Raw genomic sequence first — 18,562 nt, 5'->3', positions numbered from 1 at the left:
CATTAGAGTTCAATTATAAATGTATGTAAAAAAAACCAGCACCATCATAACCTTGCCTGACACGGCCGTCTGACTCCCCCAGTTCTAAAGACTCGGTTTAATGAAGACTCCAATATGACAAACAAGTTCAGGGAAGGGGTTTAGAATGTGTTTAAGTTTATTGAATGCATCAAGATGTTGAAATAATGGTACATAGTCTGTTAGATAAGCAAACAGATTAGAACGCAAAGATATGTTAATGTCACAATACAAAAAGAAATGAAATTTATCATCTAGGACTTCACATTTTTTACATAATCTTTGTGCTCTTGGAATGTTTCTGTACCTTCCTTATTCAATGTCTAGGGAATGATCACTTAGTCTGAATTTAGAGAGTAACTGCCTATGTATAAAATTATTGCAATTTAAATATTCATCAGACTGACAATTATTTTTTAATTTCCCATAAAGACAAAGTTTGGATGAGGAATCCATTTTTGAAAGTTTAATTAAAGTATTTTTTCATATTCCTCTGAAACACACTGTTTTATATTACATTTTAACATGTTTTTTGATTGTTTAAAAGGTACATTATTATTAGAGTAATTTTCTGGGTTTATTTTCATTTCTTTAAATTTTTTATCTGCAAATGAGTACCAAGAATAAATTCCTTCTGAATGTAAATTTATGTTTGTTTGTAGAGATTCTTTAACCAGGGGATTTATATCATTACACTTTATTCTATAAAAATACTTGGGTGTTTGAGTTTTTATATATAGGAGTCCAAAGTAAATCTACCTAGTTCTGATCTAGCACCTATGTTAGTGGCTGTCTTTCTCAGTCCTAATACTGCTTTACAAAATTTAGAATGAACCTTTTCAAAGGGATATTTTTCTGCTAATGCAAGAGTATCACAAAATGTATTATTTACTGCATTTTGTGATACTCTTGCATTAGCAGAAAAATATCCCTTTGAAAAGGTTCATTCTAAATTTTGTAATTAAAATAGACTCACGAGAACACAGTCATACTAATTATAAATGTCATAATTTTTATATCGTGTGTTAAATATTTTTGAGGACATAGTACTGCAACTGACATCGAAAAAGACGCTTAGTTAACGAGTTTAATGGTCCGGAATAACATACGACTGCAAATTGTTTTAAATGATAGAATTATATCTATATTTTAATTTCCGTCGGGTCGTAAAAAGTTTCTATGGTCACATTTTTGTATTTTATTCCTTTAATGGGGTACCTCTCAATTTACGGTTTTGGGTAGTTACCTTAAAATCCAAACATATTTTTTTTGGTTAAATTTCCCGCTATTTTCGTAAATATTTTCTATGCACATATCATTAAGGATCATCGGAATAATGTAGACAGAAATATAATACCATATCAAAGTAAGACTTTCAAACATGAAGTTGGCTGTTTTTTTAGATAGAAATTTAACGCGTTTTTCTTTGAAAACGAGAAAACATATGAATCAAAAACTGTATTCGACATTTGAGATGACAAAACATATCATTGCGATACTGCATGCAAATTTTGTTGGGCAAATTCCAAACTATTTTGTCAAAAACTCTGAAATAAAAACATCATTTGTACCTTTTTTAATTACGGAAATTTCCTATCCGTCAATCAGCTCCACCATTTATTTTTTCCTTCACAATCAATTTGATAGTTTCGATGTGATTATGTAGATTTTGTAAGAGACATTAATTTATTTTTGAGTGATTTGAATATGTATAGTATTTCTTTCGTGTATTTTCTGTAAATAAGTTATATTTTTTGTTAATAAAATTTTGACTTTTTATAAAAGTTAACCAAATCCTTCGGATTAGAGTTTTTTCCGGATAATGACAATAGTTGATATTGTGTGAAAATAAATTGTATGTCAATTGGGTTTTATGTTCAAGATTATCTTTGAGTTGGAGGAGACACTTTTTGTACACAATATATGGATTACCAAACGATTCTGTTAAAATGAGATCCACTTCTTTGCAACAAAAATACTAAAATTTGTAGAGGAACACATAAGCTGCATTTCTAAATTATAAGTAATTTTGATATGCAAGATGGTTTATAAGAACCTGTATGTATGTTCTTCTCGTATGGTTCTAATTATGTCCATTGTGGTGCGCATTTCTTACTTGGAACACTAGTCAAGGATCATCCCAGCATTATTAGTGAAAGATTCACTATACATGTTTGACAGTGTTTCTTAAATGTCTAATAGTTAAAAGTGATGATAATACCTGGCATGCACATGGGGCTAGATGTCAGAGCAAGAAAGTACACTTCTGTTTTATCTCACATATATTTTAATTCCAATCTAATTAAAATATTGATATCTGATTACGTTATACTACATATGTAGTATAACGTAATCAGAGATCAATATTTTAATTAGATTGTTTTAATTCTTTCTTTGAAATTGTCTTTATCTTAGATTCTCCATGGCCTGATTGAAGTTATATAAATATGATAAAAGACACATTTACCAGAATGAAATAATTTTAATAACATGGTATATCAAATTTATTTGTTATGATTCTTAATTTCTCTAAATAGATTATTACAAATTGTGCAGACTATAAAAAAATTTGAAAAGGCTTTGCAGAATTATTCTTGTTTCAATGTTTTTGTTATATGGATTGAAATATAAATGAAACTTGTAGGATGCAGTTTTGTTTTGGTCATGGTATAAAAATAAACGGTTCTGTAATCCGTCAATTAACATCAACACAAATTAAAGAACCTTAGTGAGCGCGCTCACATACCCCACGCCCCCACATTGTCACTGGACAAATAAAAAAATGAATCATAATTTCCTGTCAATAAGCACATCCACATAGTATGTCCATATTATCTAAAAAGTTTCATGAAATTCTGTTGTGATGTTTCAGAGGAATTTTGATGACAAACTATTGCATTAGTATATTGAGGCAAATAAGTTCAAAGGGGAAAAACTCATAGAAAAAAAATTGGAATCATAATTCCCTGTCGATATGTTCATCTACATAGTATGTCCTTATTATCTACAAAGTTTCATGAAATTCTGTTGTGTGATTTCAGAGGAGTTGAGATGACAAACTGTTGCAGTAGTATATTGGTGCAAATAAGTTCAAAGGGGCATAACTCCTAGACAAAACATTTAATCATAATTTCCTGTCCATATGCACATCTACATAGTATGTCCTTAATATCTAAAGAGGTTTCATGAAATTCTGTTGTGTGGTTTCTGAGGAGTTGCGATGACAAACTGTTGCAATAGTATATTGGGGCAAATAAGTTCAAGGGGCGCAACTCCTAAACAAAATTGAATCATAATTTCCTGTCAATATGCACATCTACATAGAATGTCCTTATTATCTAAAAACTCCTCTGAAACCATACAAAGTCAGAAATATTTGTGATATGACGTATAAATGTAATGTTTTGTAATTCCTAAATTTGTTTTTGAAACAGTCTTTTTTCCACAGAAAATGACAATTTTTGAGAAAATATCTAAATTCGGAGACCGTTATCGATCCGTGTCTTATAGCCTTTCGCATGCTCAGTCGACGTACTGAACGAAGAATTTAACTTTATATATAAATAATATAGGACAATGGTGTAGATTAAAAATTACACCATTTCAGGCCCTTTTGTTTTCCACATAATTAACATTACCAATAATTAAAAAGTCGCGGGTCGAATCAGATACCGATTCAATAGTATATTTCACAAAATTACCTGATCCCTGTACATGATCTGTACATTCCGCCTCTGTCAGGCTCACAACCAAATTGTGTATTGAAGAATTGCTATAAACACGGGTAATAATCACACCTGAAATTCGTCATTATACAGGGAATATCTATGCATCTTATAATCAGCGTGACTTTACCAAATGACAATACGAATTCTAAAAATCCAGGCTAAAACTAAGGGGTAGGTTCTTTAATTCAGTCAAGGATCCGCGACATGTCGCGGGTATGGTCTAGTTAGCCTTATGCGTTTCGTCCATAATTTTATGTATGAATGAATAACCAGTTGTACTCGGGACTCTTCAGTAGATCATGTAGATATTGCAAATGGTTATGAAGGTGACAAAACCACCTAGCATCATATTCGAGGGGGAGGACAGGGGGTACCCTTCTCCCTTCTCCCACCCCTCTTCTCCTTTCTCCTACCCCCGTTCTCCTTTCTCCCATTAAAATGAAACATCTCCTTTTGAGATAAATTAAAAAAAAATCTCCTTTCTCCAACTTTTTCTCCTTTCTCCCAGCCTTCCTCTCCTTTCTCCTACCCCCTTTCTCCCTGTCTCCCTTACCCCTGTCATCCCCCTCATATTCCAGGTAGCAATGTTTGGTATATTTCAATGTACTTTTTTTATTTGGCTATCTAGATGCAAAGTATTTGTTTCAAATGCATCTAAAATAATTTAATTTACGTGTATCTTAAACTATTCATGCTCAGTGGATGCTGCTTCAATAATTCCTGGTGATGACAATTTCAATAATCTTACCTTAGTTGTTTATATTAAGAAGAATGCATTGGCATAACAATGAACTGAGCTTAATGCAAAGCACTTTAATAATACACTTAGACAGAGAGCTCAATCCAGTGATATACTTCTTGAACACCAAAGAAAAACATGCCTAACTGCACGGATCGGAGGTCCTGAAAATAGACATGTATGATGTAAATTAATTACATAATATGTAAATGAAATGTCTATGTACATGTATATACAACTCAAATATATACAGTTTACACGATTACACAAGGGTGGTGTGGACGAATGGACTACATCTAGACATAAGGTCTATGCAATTTTGATAAATATAAAGATAAAGGAAGATGTGGTGTGAGTGCCAATGAGACAACTCTCCATCCAAATAACAATTTAAAAAGTAAACCATTAAAGGTTAAAGTACGGCCTTCAACACGGAGCCTTGGCTCACACCGAACAACAAGCTATAAAGGGCCCCAAAAATTACTAGTGTAAAACCATTCAAACGGGGAAACCAACGGTCTAATCTATATAAACAAAACGAGAAACGAGAAACACGTATATATTACATAAACAAACGACAACTATTGTACATCAGATTCCCGACTTAGGACAGGTGCAAACATTTGCAGCGGGATTAAACGTTTTAATGGATCCAAACCTTCTCCCTTTTTCTGAAACAATAGCATAACATCACAACATAGAAAAACATACGATAAAATATCAATTGGCAGACTTAACTCAATCAAAAAACGTATGATTACACAATGAACGAATAAATTTGATCTGCGATATCTGAATACAAATGCACAGTTAATTAAATATTAGAGACAAACATTCATGACCAAAAAGCTAACAAACAAATTCAAACACAGGACAAAACTGAGAAATATTTAACCAATCAAAGTTCACTTTAGAAAAAAACCGTTTTTTTATAATCTTGAAGTTTATACGAATGTTGTAAGAATAAGTGAAAAATTGAAGATATTACAAATAATCAAAGCTGGTGTACAGACAAGATCCATATAAATAAAAAAATAACAAAAAAGCATTATAAAACAGTATCAACAGGTCGAATTAACAAGAAAATACGATTTGAGAGTACTCGCAGTTACTGACAGCTAGTTAAAAGCCAAAACCAATTAATAATAAAAAAATCATGCATCATAGACTAAAATCGACTAAAACACATCACAGGGATTTAGTATTTTAACGTCATTAATAGTCAAAGAAGACATGACTTGTGCAATGCCAAAAATAAATGTATCGAAAGGTAGTAGTATAGTGAAGAGCGACTTCTATAGAAATAAAAGTTAACGTGTCTGTGTCTCTATACATCTCGCTTCAAAAGATAATGAAATTTAGTTATGTTTTAATTTGCTAATGACAAAATCAATATTAGTGCCAATGTGAAATATATTCAGAGATCTAATTACAATATTGGTACGATAACCCTTACTTATAAGTTTGTTTAAAGGTTCGATGAGTTTACAAGGATCACATAGTGATTTCCTCGCTTTAAGTACAATATTACCATAAAATTTAGGATGTGAAATACCATTTTTTATAAGCTTTCTACAGGTATAGCCAAATTTACTAATCAAATCTTTGTATCTATGAAAGAATTTAGTAAAAGTTTTAAGTAATTTATGGTATCGAAATCCCTGACACAACAATTTACCAGTGATGCATTGATTACGTTCGTTAAAATCTATGAAATCAGAACACACACGGGCAAACCGAACGAGTTGCGATATATAAACACCGTATGATGGAACCAAAGGCACATCGCCGTCTAAAAAAGAAAAATTAACAATAGGAAATGAAAAATCGTCTCTTTTGTCGTAAATTTTAGTGTGAAGTTTCCCGTTTGAAATTGAAATGTCTAAATCTAGAAAAGGACAACTGCTGCTGTTTATGTTAGATTTAGTTAAAGTAAGTTCGTTTGGGTAAATTTCTGAAGTATATTTAGAGAACTCTGGATTATTCAACGAAAAAATATCATCCAGATAACGGTAGGTATTTTTGAATGTATCAACCAAATGTAACAATGATGGGTCTTTACTGAGTTTGGTCATAAACTGAGATTCATAGCAATATAGAAATAAATCTGCTATTAAAGGGGCACAGTTGGTGCCCATAGGAATACCTACTACCTGACGATACACTTTATCGCCGAAACGTACATAAATGTTATCAAGCAGAAAGTTTAAAGCTTCAATCATATCCTCACATTTCCAGTAAGTGTATCTAGCATACTTTCCTTTTTCGTTACAGAAAAAGGCCTTAAACGAGTTACAGCAAATAAAATTACAATGAGATTTTTCAAAAGACCATTTTATCAAATACAAAAACTTTTTCTTTATAAGATTGTGTGGAAGTGTAGTTTACAGAGTAGAAAAATCATAACTGTCAACAGAATTGTCAGGACCATTGAAAGCATGTATTTTATCTAAAACCTCTAGAGAATTTTTAACACTCCAAAAATAACTAATACCATTATTTTCATAAGCTTTATTACAAAAGTTAATAACCAGTTCTTTGATAGTAGTAAGGGAGGTGGTTAGAAGCACTGATAGATTAGTAGTAGAACACTTACTCGAAGCGGAGATGAAACGGAATTTAAATGTTTTTTTGTGTAATTTCGGTAACCAGTACATGGTAGGGACTTTTAAATGTTCGGAAGATGCTTTAAGCTGGGCAGTGGCAGTGGTATGCTTGTTAACGATTTGACTCTCTGTGGTGCATGTATATACACGAGGCTGGTGTGGACACACTTACGTGGATGCACAAAAAATCTAGATATATGAAGATAGAGAGAGAGAGGTATTGATGATTTTATACAGAGTTTTATGTATTTTACTCTCGAACAAAAGACATTCAAATGAAATGGATGTATCAGACATGTCAGATGCAGAAGCTTATCTATTTAACTCTCCCAGTTTTCTTTTATAGAGTCAAAGTCTGGTGACAGTACTCATGTACAACTAAAATTATGCCTAGTAAAATTGTAGTAATTCATCTGATTCAACAAATGCAAGTACTGTGAAATGTTTCAAAACAGCCTATAAATTGTGAAGTAATTGCAGGTCTCCCCATTTATGTAAGGTATAACAAATTGACAAATAATTAGATGACCATTAGTGCCGCTTGAAAGCAAGGTGTTGCAGAAAAAAATAAGATAGCTTACAAATTGAAAAATAATAAGATAACCGTTAGTCCAAAGGAACGTGTCACAGGAAAAAAATAAGATAGCCTTTGGCCAAATAAAAATATATGTGTGGTTCCAGTAACCCTACCGTCCCTACTGTTTTGGCTTAAAAACAGCCTTCCCTAAAGATTTTATTGTCATTTTTCATTAAGCACTGTTTAAGTCAGAATGTTGCTCCCATAGACTCAATGTAAAAAAAAAATCCCTATACCTACCTACCCTAACTTTTTTTCAGATATAACTGGAACCACACATACTTTTTTATTTGGCCTTTCAACATGGTCAAGACGTCATAATAATTTGGCTTAGATGACCATTTGATAATTTGGGGAACCAGAAGTAATATTTTCCAAATTCAATATTCATTTTCATCTGTTATGCTTATTTTATTCAGTGGACATGTGGATATGATATTCATTTTCAAAATCATCATCCCGAAAAATCAAAGAATAATCCCCTTTCCTTTCAACTTTATACCTATATGTACTACCTCTGTACTCAGATCTAATACTCTTGCACACCGTTTTTGTTGCTCTTTAGAACATATACTAAGTTAATTATATTAAGTTTAGCTTCTACAGACCCTTATCCATGTTATCTGGGATCTGGGAAATATCCTACTAAATTGAGAATTTCTTCTTACAATCGATAGAGAATTTTGTTTGGGGGTCAAAGTTTTGAAGCTAATATGTGTAAAGGAGAAGAGGGGGGGGGGGGTCATTATGTGGTGAAAAATTTGAACATACCCTTCAGCTTTTCAGCTGATAAACAATGACCGTACCTTAAGTTTAGCTTTTAGATACCCCTCTACTTAGTGAGAATTTTTAGTATGTATACTATTTTTTTTAGTTAATTATTTTGTTCATGAACATTGATGAGGGTTTGGATGGGGTTAAATGATTAAAGAATAATGCCCTTAAAAATGAAGATTACAGAATAACGGCCAAACAAAATGAAGATTAGAGAAAAAGGGGGTTAATTTGTTGAATAAAAGAGAAAAAAGTGGTTATTTTTTTTTACAAGATTAGAGGGGTAAAAATTGAATGTTTACAGATAAACAGACCACCCCCCACAGCCCCCCCACCCCCCCCCCCACCCCCCATCCAGACCCTCATTGATGGTGAGTTAACTCTAGATACACACATGTTTTTATAGTCTCTTGTTTTTTCGTGTGACTACCACTACATGCATGTCACTCTCATTTAATGATCTTTAATAACAGTAAATTTAATAATTGCCAGTTTATTATCTCAATGGTGTATGCCATAACCTTGTATTGTAAATGTGTTTGTACAAATATCTCTGTCTATTGTCTATATGTTTTTTTTTTAAATATTCCTATAGCTTCAGATATAATGCTTACGGGGATATAATTCAGACTATAATTATAATAATAATCAAAGATGTGATCTATTTATCTGGAATAAAAACACAATATCCAATTTTTAATTCATATACAAGGTGTGAAAAATAAGTTAAAGGGAAATGCAAGAATGAAACAATATGAGTAATACAATTTCATATTAATTAATGATGTGATTTTCAATTATGATTACGGGTTATACATGTGTTTTAGTTAGAGTATTGCTAAAAATTTGTCATGTTATTGAGTTTTGTTAGTTTTCAACATACAGTATAAATAAAGCTATGGATGTTAGTAAAAAACACATACAACAAACACATAGATACAGTTGGCAGGTAGGAGTCATAATTGTAAATTTAACACGAATATTCCTCCAACGAAGGAGTACCTCATAATGTATTATTCTTTGCCAGCTTGGAATGGCTATCATATTAATAAAATGACATACAGACACATGGCAGGAGTCATCATTTTAATTGTAATTAAAACGATTATTCCTCCGATTGAAGGAGAAACTCATAATGTATAATTATTCTTTGTCTGCTTGGAATTAAATGATAAAACCTAAGTGTGTTGAATCTTCGTTTAAAGCAACAACCTGTTCCTGTCTTTGGTGTCTTTAAGACTTAAATAGTTTTTTTATGATTTTAAAAATAAAACTTTAAGGACTCAATCAAGCACCAACAGCCTTCTTTGTTGCACATGACAAATATCATTTTTTTTATATTCAGTTCTTTTGGTTTTATTTTAGGACTTTTCTGTTTTGATGATGAAATGATATTTTGTTGTCATGTACCTCTTCATATCTTTGCGCAAGTTCATTTCTATAACATTTTTGACGACAAAGTTACAACTCAATTTTTCATTCTAAGTCCATATTTACAACACTTTTTTTGATTTTCCAGGTGGACTCTTATTTATCTATGAGTTTATTTACAAAATAATAACATCTACCGAAAGAACAAACATTTGCCTCATTGTTCGTGAGTTCAAAAAATGTAGCTTTTATAAAACCATCTCTACACAGTCGTTTTTTCAAGCGGTAGCCATTTTGTCCAAGCTATAAATGCGGGTTTGTAACCTGATATTAATTTCAATAAGTAATTTATAATTTACCAAAACAAAAGTTAGATACACGAAACGAACATAAAGTCTAGATTCTTTTTTTATTAACTGCATGTTTGGGTCTTACAGAAACAAAATGCTACGAAACATTAGATAACAACTCAGCCGCATTATAGTTTAATTTGTACACATATAGTCGGTTAATAAAGAGCTCACCAGAGCTCACGTTTTCTCTGTTATCATGTATAAAAAATGAATATATATGCCGACTCTAAATAAAATTTACTTACTTACTTACTTACATTCATACAGCGTCTAGAACCTGAAGATTTCTTTATTTTTGCACCTAAACAATGTCTACAAAACATATATGCAAGTCTTCATTTTTTCCTTACAGAGACATACACGAACAAACACATATACTGGAGGTAAACCTTATTAATAGGATGTACGAGGTAGAAGATTTAGTCACAATTAGTGGTACTCAACAGGGACAAATAAGAACAGAGGGTTTAGTCACAATTAATGGTACTCAACAGGGACAAATAAGAACAGAGGATGTAGTCACAATTAATGGTACTCAACAGGGACAAATAAGAACAGAGGATTTAGTCACAATTAATGGTACTCAACAGGGACAAATAAGAACAGAGAATTTAGTCACAATTAATGGTACTCACCAGGGACAAATAGGAACAGAGGATTTAGTCACAATTAATGGTACTCAACAGGGACAAATAAGAACAGAGGATTTAGTCACAATTAATGGTACTCAACAAGGACAAATAAGAACAGAGGATTTAGTCACAATTTATGGTACTCAACAGGGACAAATAGGAACAGAGGATTTAGTCACAATTAATGGTACTCAACAAGGACAAATAAGAACAGAAGATTTAGTCACAATTAATGGTACTCAACAGGGACAAATAAGAACAGAGGATTTAGTCACAATTAATGGTACTCAACAAGGACAAATAAGAACAGAGGATTTAGTCACAATTAATGGTACTCAACAAGGACAAATAAGAACAGAGGATTTAGTCACAATTAATGGTACTCAACAGGGACAAATAAGAACAGAGGATTTAGTCACAATTAATGGTACTCAACAAGGACAAATAAGAACAGAGGATTTAGTCACAATTCATGGTACTCAACAGGGACAAATAGGAACAGAGGATTTAGTCACAATTAATGGTACTCAACAGGGACAAATAAGAACAGAAGATTTAGTCACAATTAATGGTACTCAACAGGGACAAATAAGAACACAAGATTTTGTCACAACTAATGGTACTCAACAGGGACAAATAAGAACAGAGGGTTTAGTCACAATTAATGGTACTCAACAGGGACAAATAAGAACACAAGATTTTGTCACAATTAATGGTACTCAACAGGGACAAATAAGAACACAAGATTTAGTCACAATTAATGGTACTCAACAGGGACAAATAAGAACAGAGGATTTAGTCACAATCAATGGTACTCAACAGGGACAAATAAGAACAGAGGATTTAGTCACAATTAATGGTACTCAACAGGGACAAATAAGAACAGAGGGTTTAGTCACAATTAATGGTACTCAACAGGGACAAATAAGAACAGAGGATGTAGTCACAATTAATGGTACTCAACAGGGACAAATAAGAACACAAGATTTAGTCACAATTAATGGTACTCAACAGGGACAAATAAGAACAGAGGATTTAGTCACAATTAATTGTACTCAACAGGGACAAATAAGAACAGAGGAGTTAGTCACAATTAATGGTACTCAACAGGGACAAATAAGAACAGAGGATTTAGTCACAATTAATGGTACTCAACAGGGACAAATAAGAACACAAGATTTAGTCACAATTTATGGTACTCAACAGGGACAAATAAGAACAGAGGATTTAGTCACAATTAATTGTACTCAACAGGGACAAATAAGAACAGAGGATTTAGTCACAATTAATGGTAGTCAACAGGGACAAATAAGAACACAGGATAGTAATAAACTGCATAAATGTGATGTTTGTGCTAGAGAATTTAGTCACAGTAGTTCCTTAAAGAGACACACGAAAACACATACTGGTGAAAAACCTCGCAAATGGGATTTTTGTCCTAGAGAATTTTCTGGAGGTAATCACCTAAAAATAAACGAGAGAACACATACTAGAGATAAACCTCATGATTGTGATGTGTGTGGTAGAGGTTTCAGTCTGCTTACTCATTTACGTAGACACATGAGAATACATACAGGCGACAAACCATATGACTGTGATGTATGTGGTAAAGGGTTTAGTCATCATGGTAGTTTAAAGAGACACATGAGAACACATACAGGTGATAAACCTTATGACTGCGATGTATGTGGTAAACAGTTTAGTCAGCTTGGTACTTTAAAGAGACACATGCGAACACATACAGGTGACAAACCTTATGACTGTGATGTATGTGGTAAAGGATTTAGTGATCAAGGTTATTTCAAGAAACACATGAGAATACATAATGGTGATATACACGAGAGAACACATACTAAAGATAAACCTCATGATTGTGATGTATGTGGTAAAGGGTTTAGCCGACTCAGTCATTTACGTAGACACATGAGATCACATACAGGCGACAAACCTCATGACTGTGATGTATGTGGTAAAGGATTTATTGAGCAAGGTAATTTAAAGACTCACATGAGAACACATAAGGGTGATAATAGTTATCAAAAGTACCAGGATTATAAACCTTATGACTGTGATGTATGTGGTAAAAAGTTTAAACATGGTAGTAACGTGAAGAGACACATGGCAACACACACTGGCGAAAAACGCCATAAATGTGATGTATGTGAGAAAGGGTTTAATACGTCTTCTAATTTACAGCGACACATGAGAACACATACAGGTGACAAACCTAGTGACAAACCTTATGGATGTGATGTATGTGGTAAAGAATTTAGTTCGCAAGTTAATTTTCAGACTCACATGAGAATACATAAAGGTGATAAACCTTATGACTGTGATGTATGTGGTAAAAGATTTAGTGCGGCTGGTGACGTAAAGAGACACATGATAACACACACTGGCGAAAAACGTCATAAATGTGATGTATGTGGTAAAGGGTTTGGTCAACATTATACTTTACTTATACACGCCAGAACCCATACTGGTGCTTCTACTCATTATTGTGATATATGTGGTAAAGGATTGAGTAGTCATTCTCATTTACAAAGACACATGATAATACATACAGGCGACAAACCTCATGACTGTGATGTATGTGGTAAAGGGTTTAGTCATCATGGTAGTTTAAAGAGACACATGAGAACACATACAGGTGATAATCCTTTTGACTGTGATGTATGTGGTAAAGTTTTTAGTCGGCCTGGTATTTTACAGGTTCACCTGAGAACACATACTGAGAGTTGATGATAATACTGATAAACCACGTGACTGGTATATATAAGGTTAACTCTTCGTTATTTACAGGTTCACCTGAGAACACATACATAGCTAAGTTGTTTAAACGAGATAGCTAAGTTGTAAAATATACTTAGAAAAAGGTAGCATTGAAAACTGTAAATTTGTACATAATATATTTTGTCACTATTTGTGAAGGAATGCAAAATGATGTCTTAAATATAATGCTAGAATTATGCATGTAGAATTAGAAATAAATTTATCATATACTTGGACTAAATAACATATGATTTTTACTGTATGATAATAGCATTTATCATATACTTGTATAAAATATTACTAAAATTTTACAGTTTAATAACATTTTAAAATATCAAAGGCTATAAAAGAATTACTAGGTTTATTAAACAGATTCCTAAGAATTTCCATAGCGGGCTGATAAAGGTGCCTTTATTAACTGCTTCCGGAATGTTATCACATGCCTTTCCGTTAATTTCCGTGACGTTTATCACATGCAACGTCGTGCATTTCCGGAAATTTGTTTGAAAACGGCAAGTGATAAGAATTTTCACAAAATGGTTGAGGAGCAGAAATGAATTAAGTTAAACATGTTACGAAAGACATAGATAAGGTGACAATATTATTGAAGAACATGATAATTGTTGTGACAAGATAAATAAAATGCTTGTAATATCAATAAAAACAATTAAAAGTTAAGATTTATTTTTGGTTGTCTGTAAATGTTATAAATCTGAAAGTGCAATGACAAACAAAATTAAATTTTAAAAGTTCTTGTCTGTATTTCTTCTGCTGAAGTATATGATAAAAAGATAATTACATGTCATTTTTCATATCAGACCCTTTATCGGCCCTCGTTCATGATATTAGCCCTCGAGCCTGCGGCTCTTGGGCTGATATCATAACCTTGGGCCGATAAAGGGTCTGATATGAAAAATGCCATGTAATAATCTATACTTAATTAACGTAAATTCCATATTTTTTGAATTGGTGCTTAGCGGGCTGATATGAAAAGTTTATCACATGCTTCAAGTGTTATCACATGCCATTTCGTAACGTTATCGCATGGCATTCCGGTGAAACTCGGCAAATTCCGAAAAATACACCTCAATGCTACGTTTTCACTGAAAAACATTACCAAGAAGTGTACACAACAATTATTTGGATACTGGAAAGTAAATTTTGTAAAATAATTAAAAAAACAAAAGCAAAAAAAAATTAAATTATTAAATAAATGCATTTTTTAAAAGTTTCAAACATAATTTAGAAAGTTACTTTCCAAAAAGTTGACTTTTTCAAACAATGTTCATTATGTATATTTTTGAATATTTTTTTTTTGTCGTTTCGTCAAAATTTGAATGTTTTTTTTTTCTCTGTTGAGGCATACATGTATGATAGAAAGATTTCATATCGAATGGACTTAATTTGGGGTCTGACGTCCGTGAACGTTTCTCTCTTTGAACATCTATTTGGGAACCACGTAAAAGGATCAATATATGAATCTGTGATTTTTCTCCATAGTTGAAGCATATGATAAAAAGATCATAACATGTCATTTTTCATATCGCATGTATTATCAGCCCTCGGTCAGTATAAGCCCTCGAGCCATGCGGCTCTTGGGCTGATATTGAACCTACGACTGATAATACATGCGATATGAAAAATGACATGTAATAATCTGATAATATATATATTTTTATGTTGTTCATGGTCAATCGATCTATCTGTAATCTCAAACCAATCTAAAGTTCAAATATATGCAAATTTCAAATTTAGTCTCAAACGACTAGGGGTGCGTCATGTTGTGGGTTTGGCCATTATGGTCAGGTAAAACCAAATACTTTAAAATCAAATTGGGGCTTTTCTGTTTATCGCGCATTCAGGAATAAGAAGCAAGAATGTGGTTGGCACTAGAGTCCAAATAATGTGCCCTGATAGGATTAAAAGTAGGGTACGAAGTTGGTACCAAAATTGAATACAATTGAGACTGAAAATGGGGAATATGTCAAAGAGAAAACAACCCGACCAAAAACCTTTTACTGTTTTTGTAAACAGGGGGTATCCAACCCAGGACAAAAAAGAGGGGGGTTTCAACTTTATGTCCGCATTCAAATGCATTGATCGTAAAAAAAAAAGGTTTCACTCCCGGAACCCTCCCCTGGTAAAAGGTCTTGAGTTTACTTGTACCCTGCCAACTAGCGCGTCTTAAGGTGGTAGACCTTGGTTCAGGGAGATAACTTCTTAAATCAGTAATGCGTTTGTAAAGGTAAATTTTTATCAAAGTATTTTAAGCATTTACCCGAAACAGATTGGAAATAATCTATGTAACCTAGAAGCTTAGAATATATCTAGGAAAATGGTTCAGACAAACGAACTGATGATTTTAAGAGTTATTTCCCTTACCCTAGGTCTACCGTCTTAAATTACGAATCATCATATCGGTCTTGTAGCATTAATTGATTGATTTTGGTGAGTTACGTCCAGTCAGTTGCAATAAGCAGAATTCATTTTAATTTATTTGTTTAAATTGCTTTGCTGAGTACGCCTCTTATCGAGGGGTAATTAGAAGGCATGTTCTGTTAGTCGCATTGAAGAAATATTGAAGGACCATCTTATTGGTATGCACTGCCACTTTTGTAAATTCCATGACATTCCTATAAATGTCCAACACGTTACATGATCGAAGTTGTTCCACCTTCAACACACATTTTCTTAAAACACTGTTTGTATTTGTCTTTGATTTGTATCAATTTTGTTATGTAGAAGACATCTTCGCTGGCCAAGGGTTACGATTCACAGAGCGGGAGTGGATCGTAACCCTTGGCTAGCGAAGATGTGTAGAAGAAGACAATGCTGGTTTATGATGTCCCTGTGCATCTTTACTATTTTTGGATATCGCTCTAAATTTAGCAAATCCGAAAAAAAACCTTGGAAGAGCTCTCTTTAAGAAAGAAATTCCTTATTCAAACACAGGTGGCATATGTCCCGTCAATTCGTCAGATAAAGGTATTCGGATGACAAATGAAACTGATTGCAAACTATGGTCAGCATGAGGAAGATTGATAGTGATGATGATTCAAGGTCACTTCGTTTGAGGGTTAAGGTCACATTTACTTAAAATAGAAGATTACAGATTATATATCTAGAACTTGTTAAAAAAACCTCAATATATATCCAGGATTAAAATTTTGTATTTCTAAGGGATTGGAACCAATCTCTTTAACAAACAGAAGTTTCATTTTCATTTCGCGTCCAAGGTCAAGGTTATAGTTGCTAAAACAGGTCTCAGACCAAATTTAGTTGAGGGAGCTACCATTTGATATTTATGGGGGGAGGGGGGCTAGGATGAAATTTGAAAAAAAATAGGCAGAACAGGAGTTTTGAGTAAAAAAAAAGTCAAGATGACAATTTATGTAAAAAAAGTCAGGATACTACTAAAAGAAAAAGCAGGACCGGATAGAGTGAAAAATAAAAATGCAGGACAGAGATTACAACTAAAAAAATAAATGCAGGACAAAATTTTTCATCCTAGCCCCCCCCCCCCCCCCCCCCCCCATAAAAATCAAATGGTAGCTCACTAACCGAGAGAATTGGTTTCTTAATACCAACCTGATATATGCATGAGATTTTAAAAAAGCCTTCATAAAGGTCTGTACCAAACTAAGCATAATAGGTCACGTGTGAAGGTAAATCATTTAATTTAAGGTCAATATGTCAAGAACATAATTAAAAAAGGTGTTTTCCAGGTAATAATTAAAACTTTACATATAGGAATGGCAACATTACTTGCAGTTATAAGTATAGAATAAGAATAAGAATATTTATTATTCCAATCAAGGGCCCTTGATGGGCAGCATAACATGTACACATAAAATAATACATCATGATTTGTAACAGAAAAACATTTTTATGTAATAAAATAAAACATTAAAAAAAGTTCAGACAGATGTTATTATCTTCATTCTATAAAAATCATATACATTTTATTCCAGGCAGGATCAGAACCATAAAAATCATTACAGTTATCATTGTTATTACATACATTAATCAACATTTCGTCTAACATCTAGACATGTAATAATATGATAGGAAATTCCTTGTTGGTTTCCCAAAGTCGAGGAATAATAGTTGTTAGAAAAAGCACTCATTGAGTGCAGAAAAAAGGCTCAAATACATTATCCAAATGCAGATCCATGGATACCCCTCATATCCCACAACCCATTAACGTGTCGTCTACCTCATTTTAGAAGATTATAATTTCTTGGTACATTGTGATGTATCTACACTCTACTTCAATCTTCAAAACCGTTGAATAAATTATTGCCCCTTCCATTTTTTCGTTTTGTTGGAGAGTGTCCTACCTCGGTTTATTCGACCTAGTAGTTGTCTGCAAAAATGTCGGTGTTTCCCTCTTTTTAGTCCCCTATCGGTTTCGCTAAAGAGCCGGGCTTGATATGTTTGGGTTAATATATGAATGAGTCCGGAATTTTACGGAAATATTATTTTCTTGGGCATTGAAACTTTGCTTAAAGATGTATTTTCCCGGGCTTTTTTCTGCAAGGCTTAAATCGATAAATACAGTATATACTAGAAGGCACATACTATATCACAAGGTATTACAAAAACGAAGTGGAGGTTCTTTTAGTTCCATTTGAGCAACATGCGTTTCTCTATTATGTCCATATCTCTCAATCACATATATGACTTCTTCCCATGTGTATAGTGTATCTTCTGTCTTTTGATTCTACATATCATAAAGGAATGAAAAAGAAGAGACTGTGCGTCCTTCGTCCGTTCTTTCGTCATAATGCAATTCAAATTTTCATTACCCCGATCACTTGCAACCGAGGCCTATATAAAGGGCCAAACTTAACTTGCATACTGTATGTTTTATATAAAAATAAGCCAATGCCAATGAAACACCTATCAGCCAAACTTTAAATGCAGTAGATGTTAGCAATTGTATAGTAAGTAGCCGTACGGCCTTCAACAATGAGGACACCCATAATGTAT

The 18,562-nt window shown here is 33.0% G+C and overlaps 1 protein-coding gene across 1 annotated transcript; it reads left to right on the top strand.

Annotated features, from left to right (window-relative positions):
* The first annotated feature begins 9,268 nt into the window (after positions 1 to 9,268).
* Positions 9,269 to 13,801, top strand: LOC143051720 (uncharacterized). The gene is made up of 2 exons (XM_076224626.1): positions 9,269 to 9,391; positions 10,519 to 13,801. Exons 1-2 carry the CDS (start codon positions 9,345 to 9,347, stop codon positions 13,538 to 13,540), a joined length of 3,069 nt encoding a protein of 1,022 aa, XP_076080741.1. The 5' UTR covers positions 9,269 to 9,344; the 3' UTR covers positions 13,541 to 13,801.
* The last annotated feature ends 4,761 nt before the right edge of the window (positions 13,802 to 18,562 follow it).

This window comes from Mytilus galloprovincialis, chromosome 11, assembly GCF_965363235.1.
Source record: "Mytilus galloprovincialis chromosome 11, xbMytGall1.hap1.1, whole genome shotgun sequence".
NCBI classification, from domain to species: domain Eukaryota; kingdom Metazoa; phylum Mollusca; class Bivalvia; order Mytilida; family Mytilidae; genus Mytilus; species Mytilus galloprovincialis.
This window is presented reverse-complemented; position numbering and strand designations above follow the sequence as displayed.

Coding starts and splice junctions, on each gene's coding strand:
- LOC143051720 (XM_076224626.1), top strand. CDS start 9,345: ATGTTAGTAAAAAACACATACAACAAACACATAGATACAGTTGGCAG. Junction 9,392..10,518: donor CACATAGATACAGTTGGCAG/GTAGGAGTCATA, acceptor TTTTCCTTACAG/AGACATACACGAACAAACAC.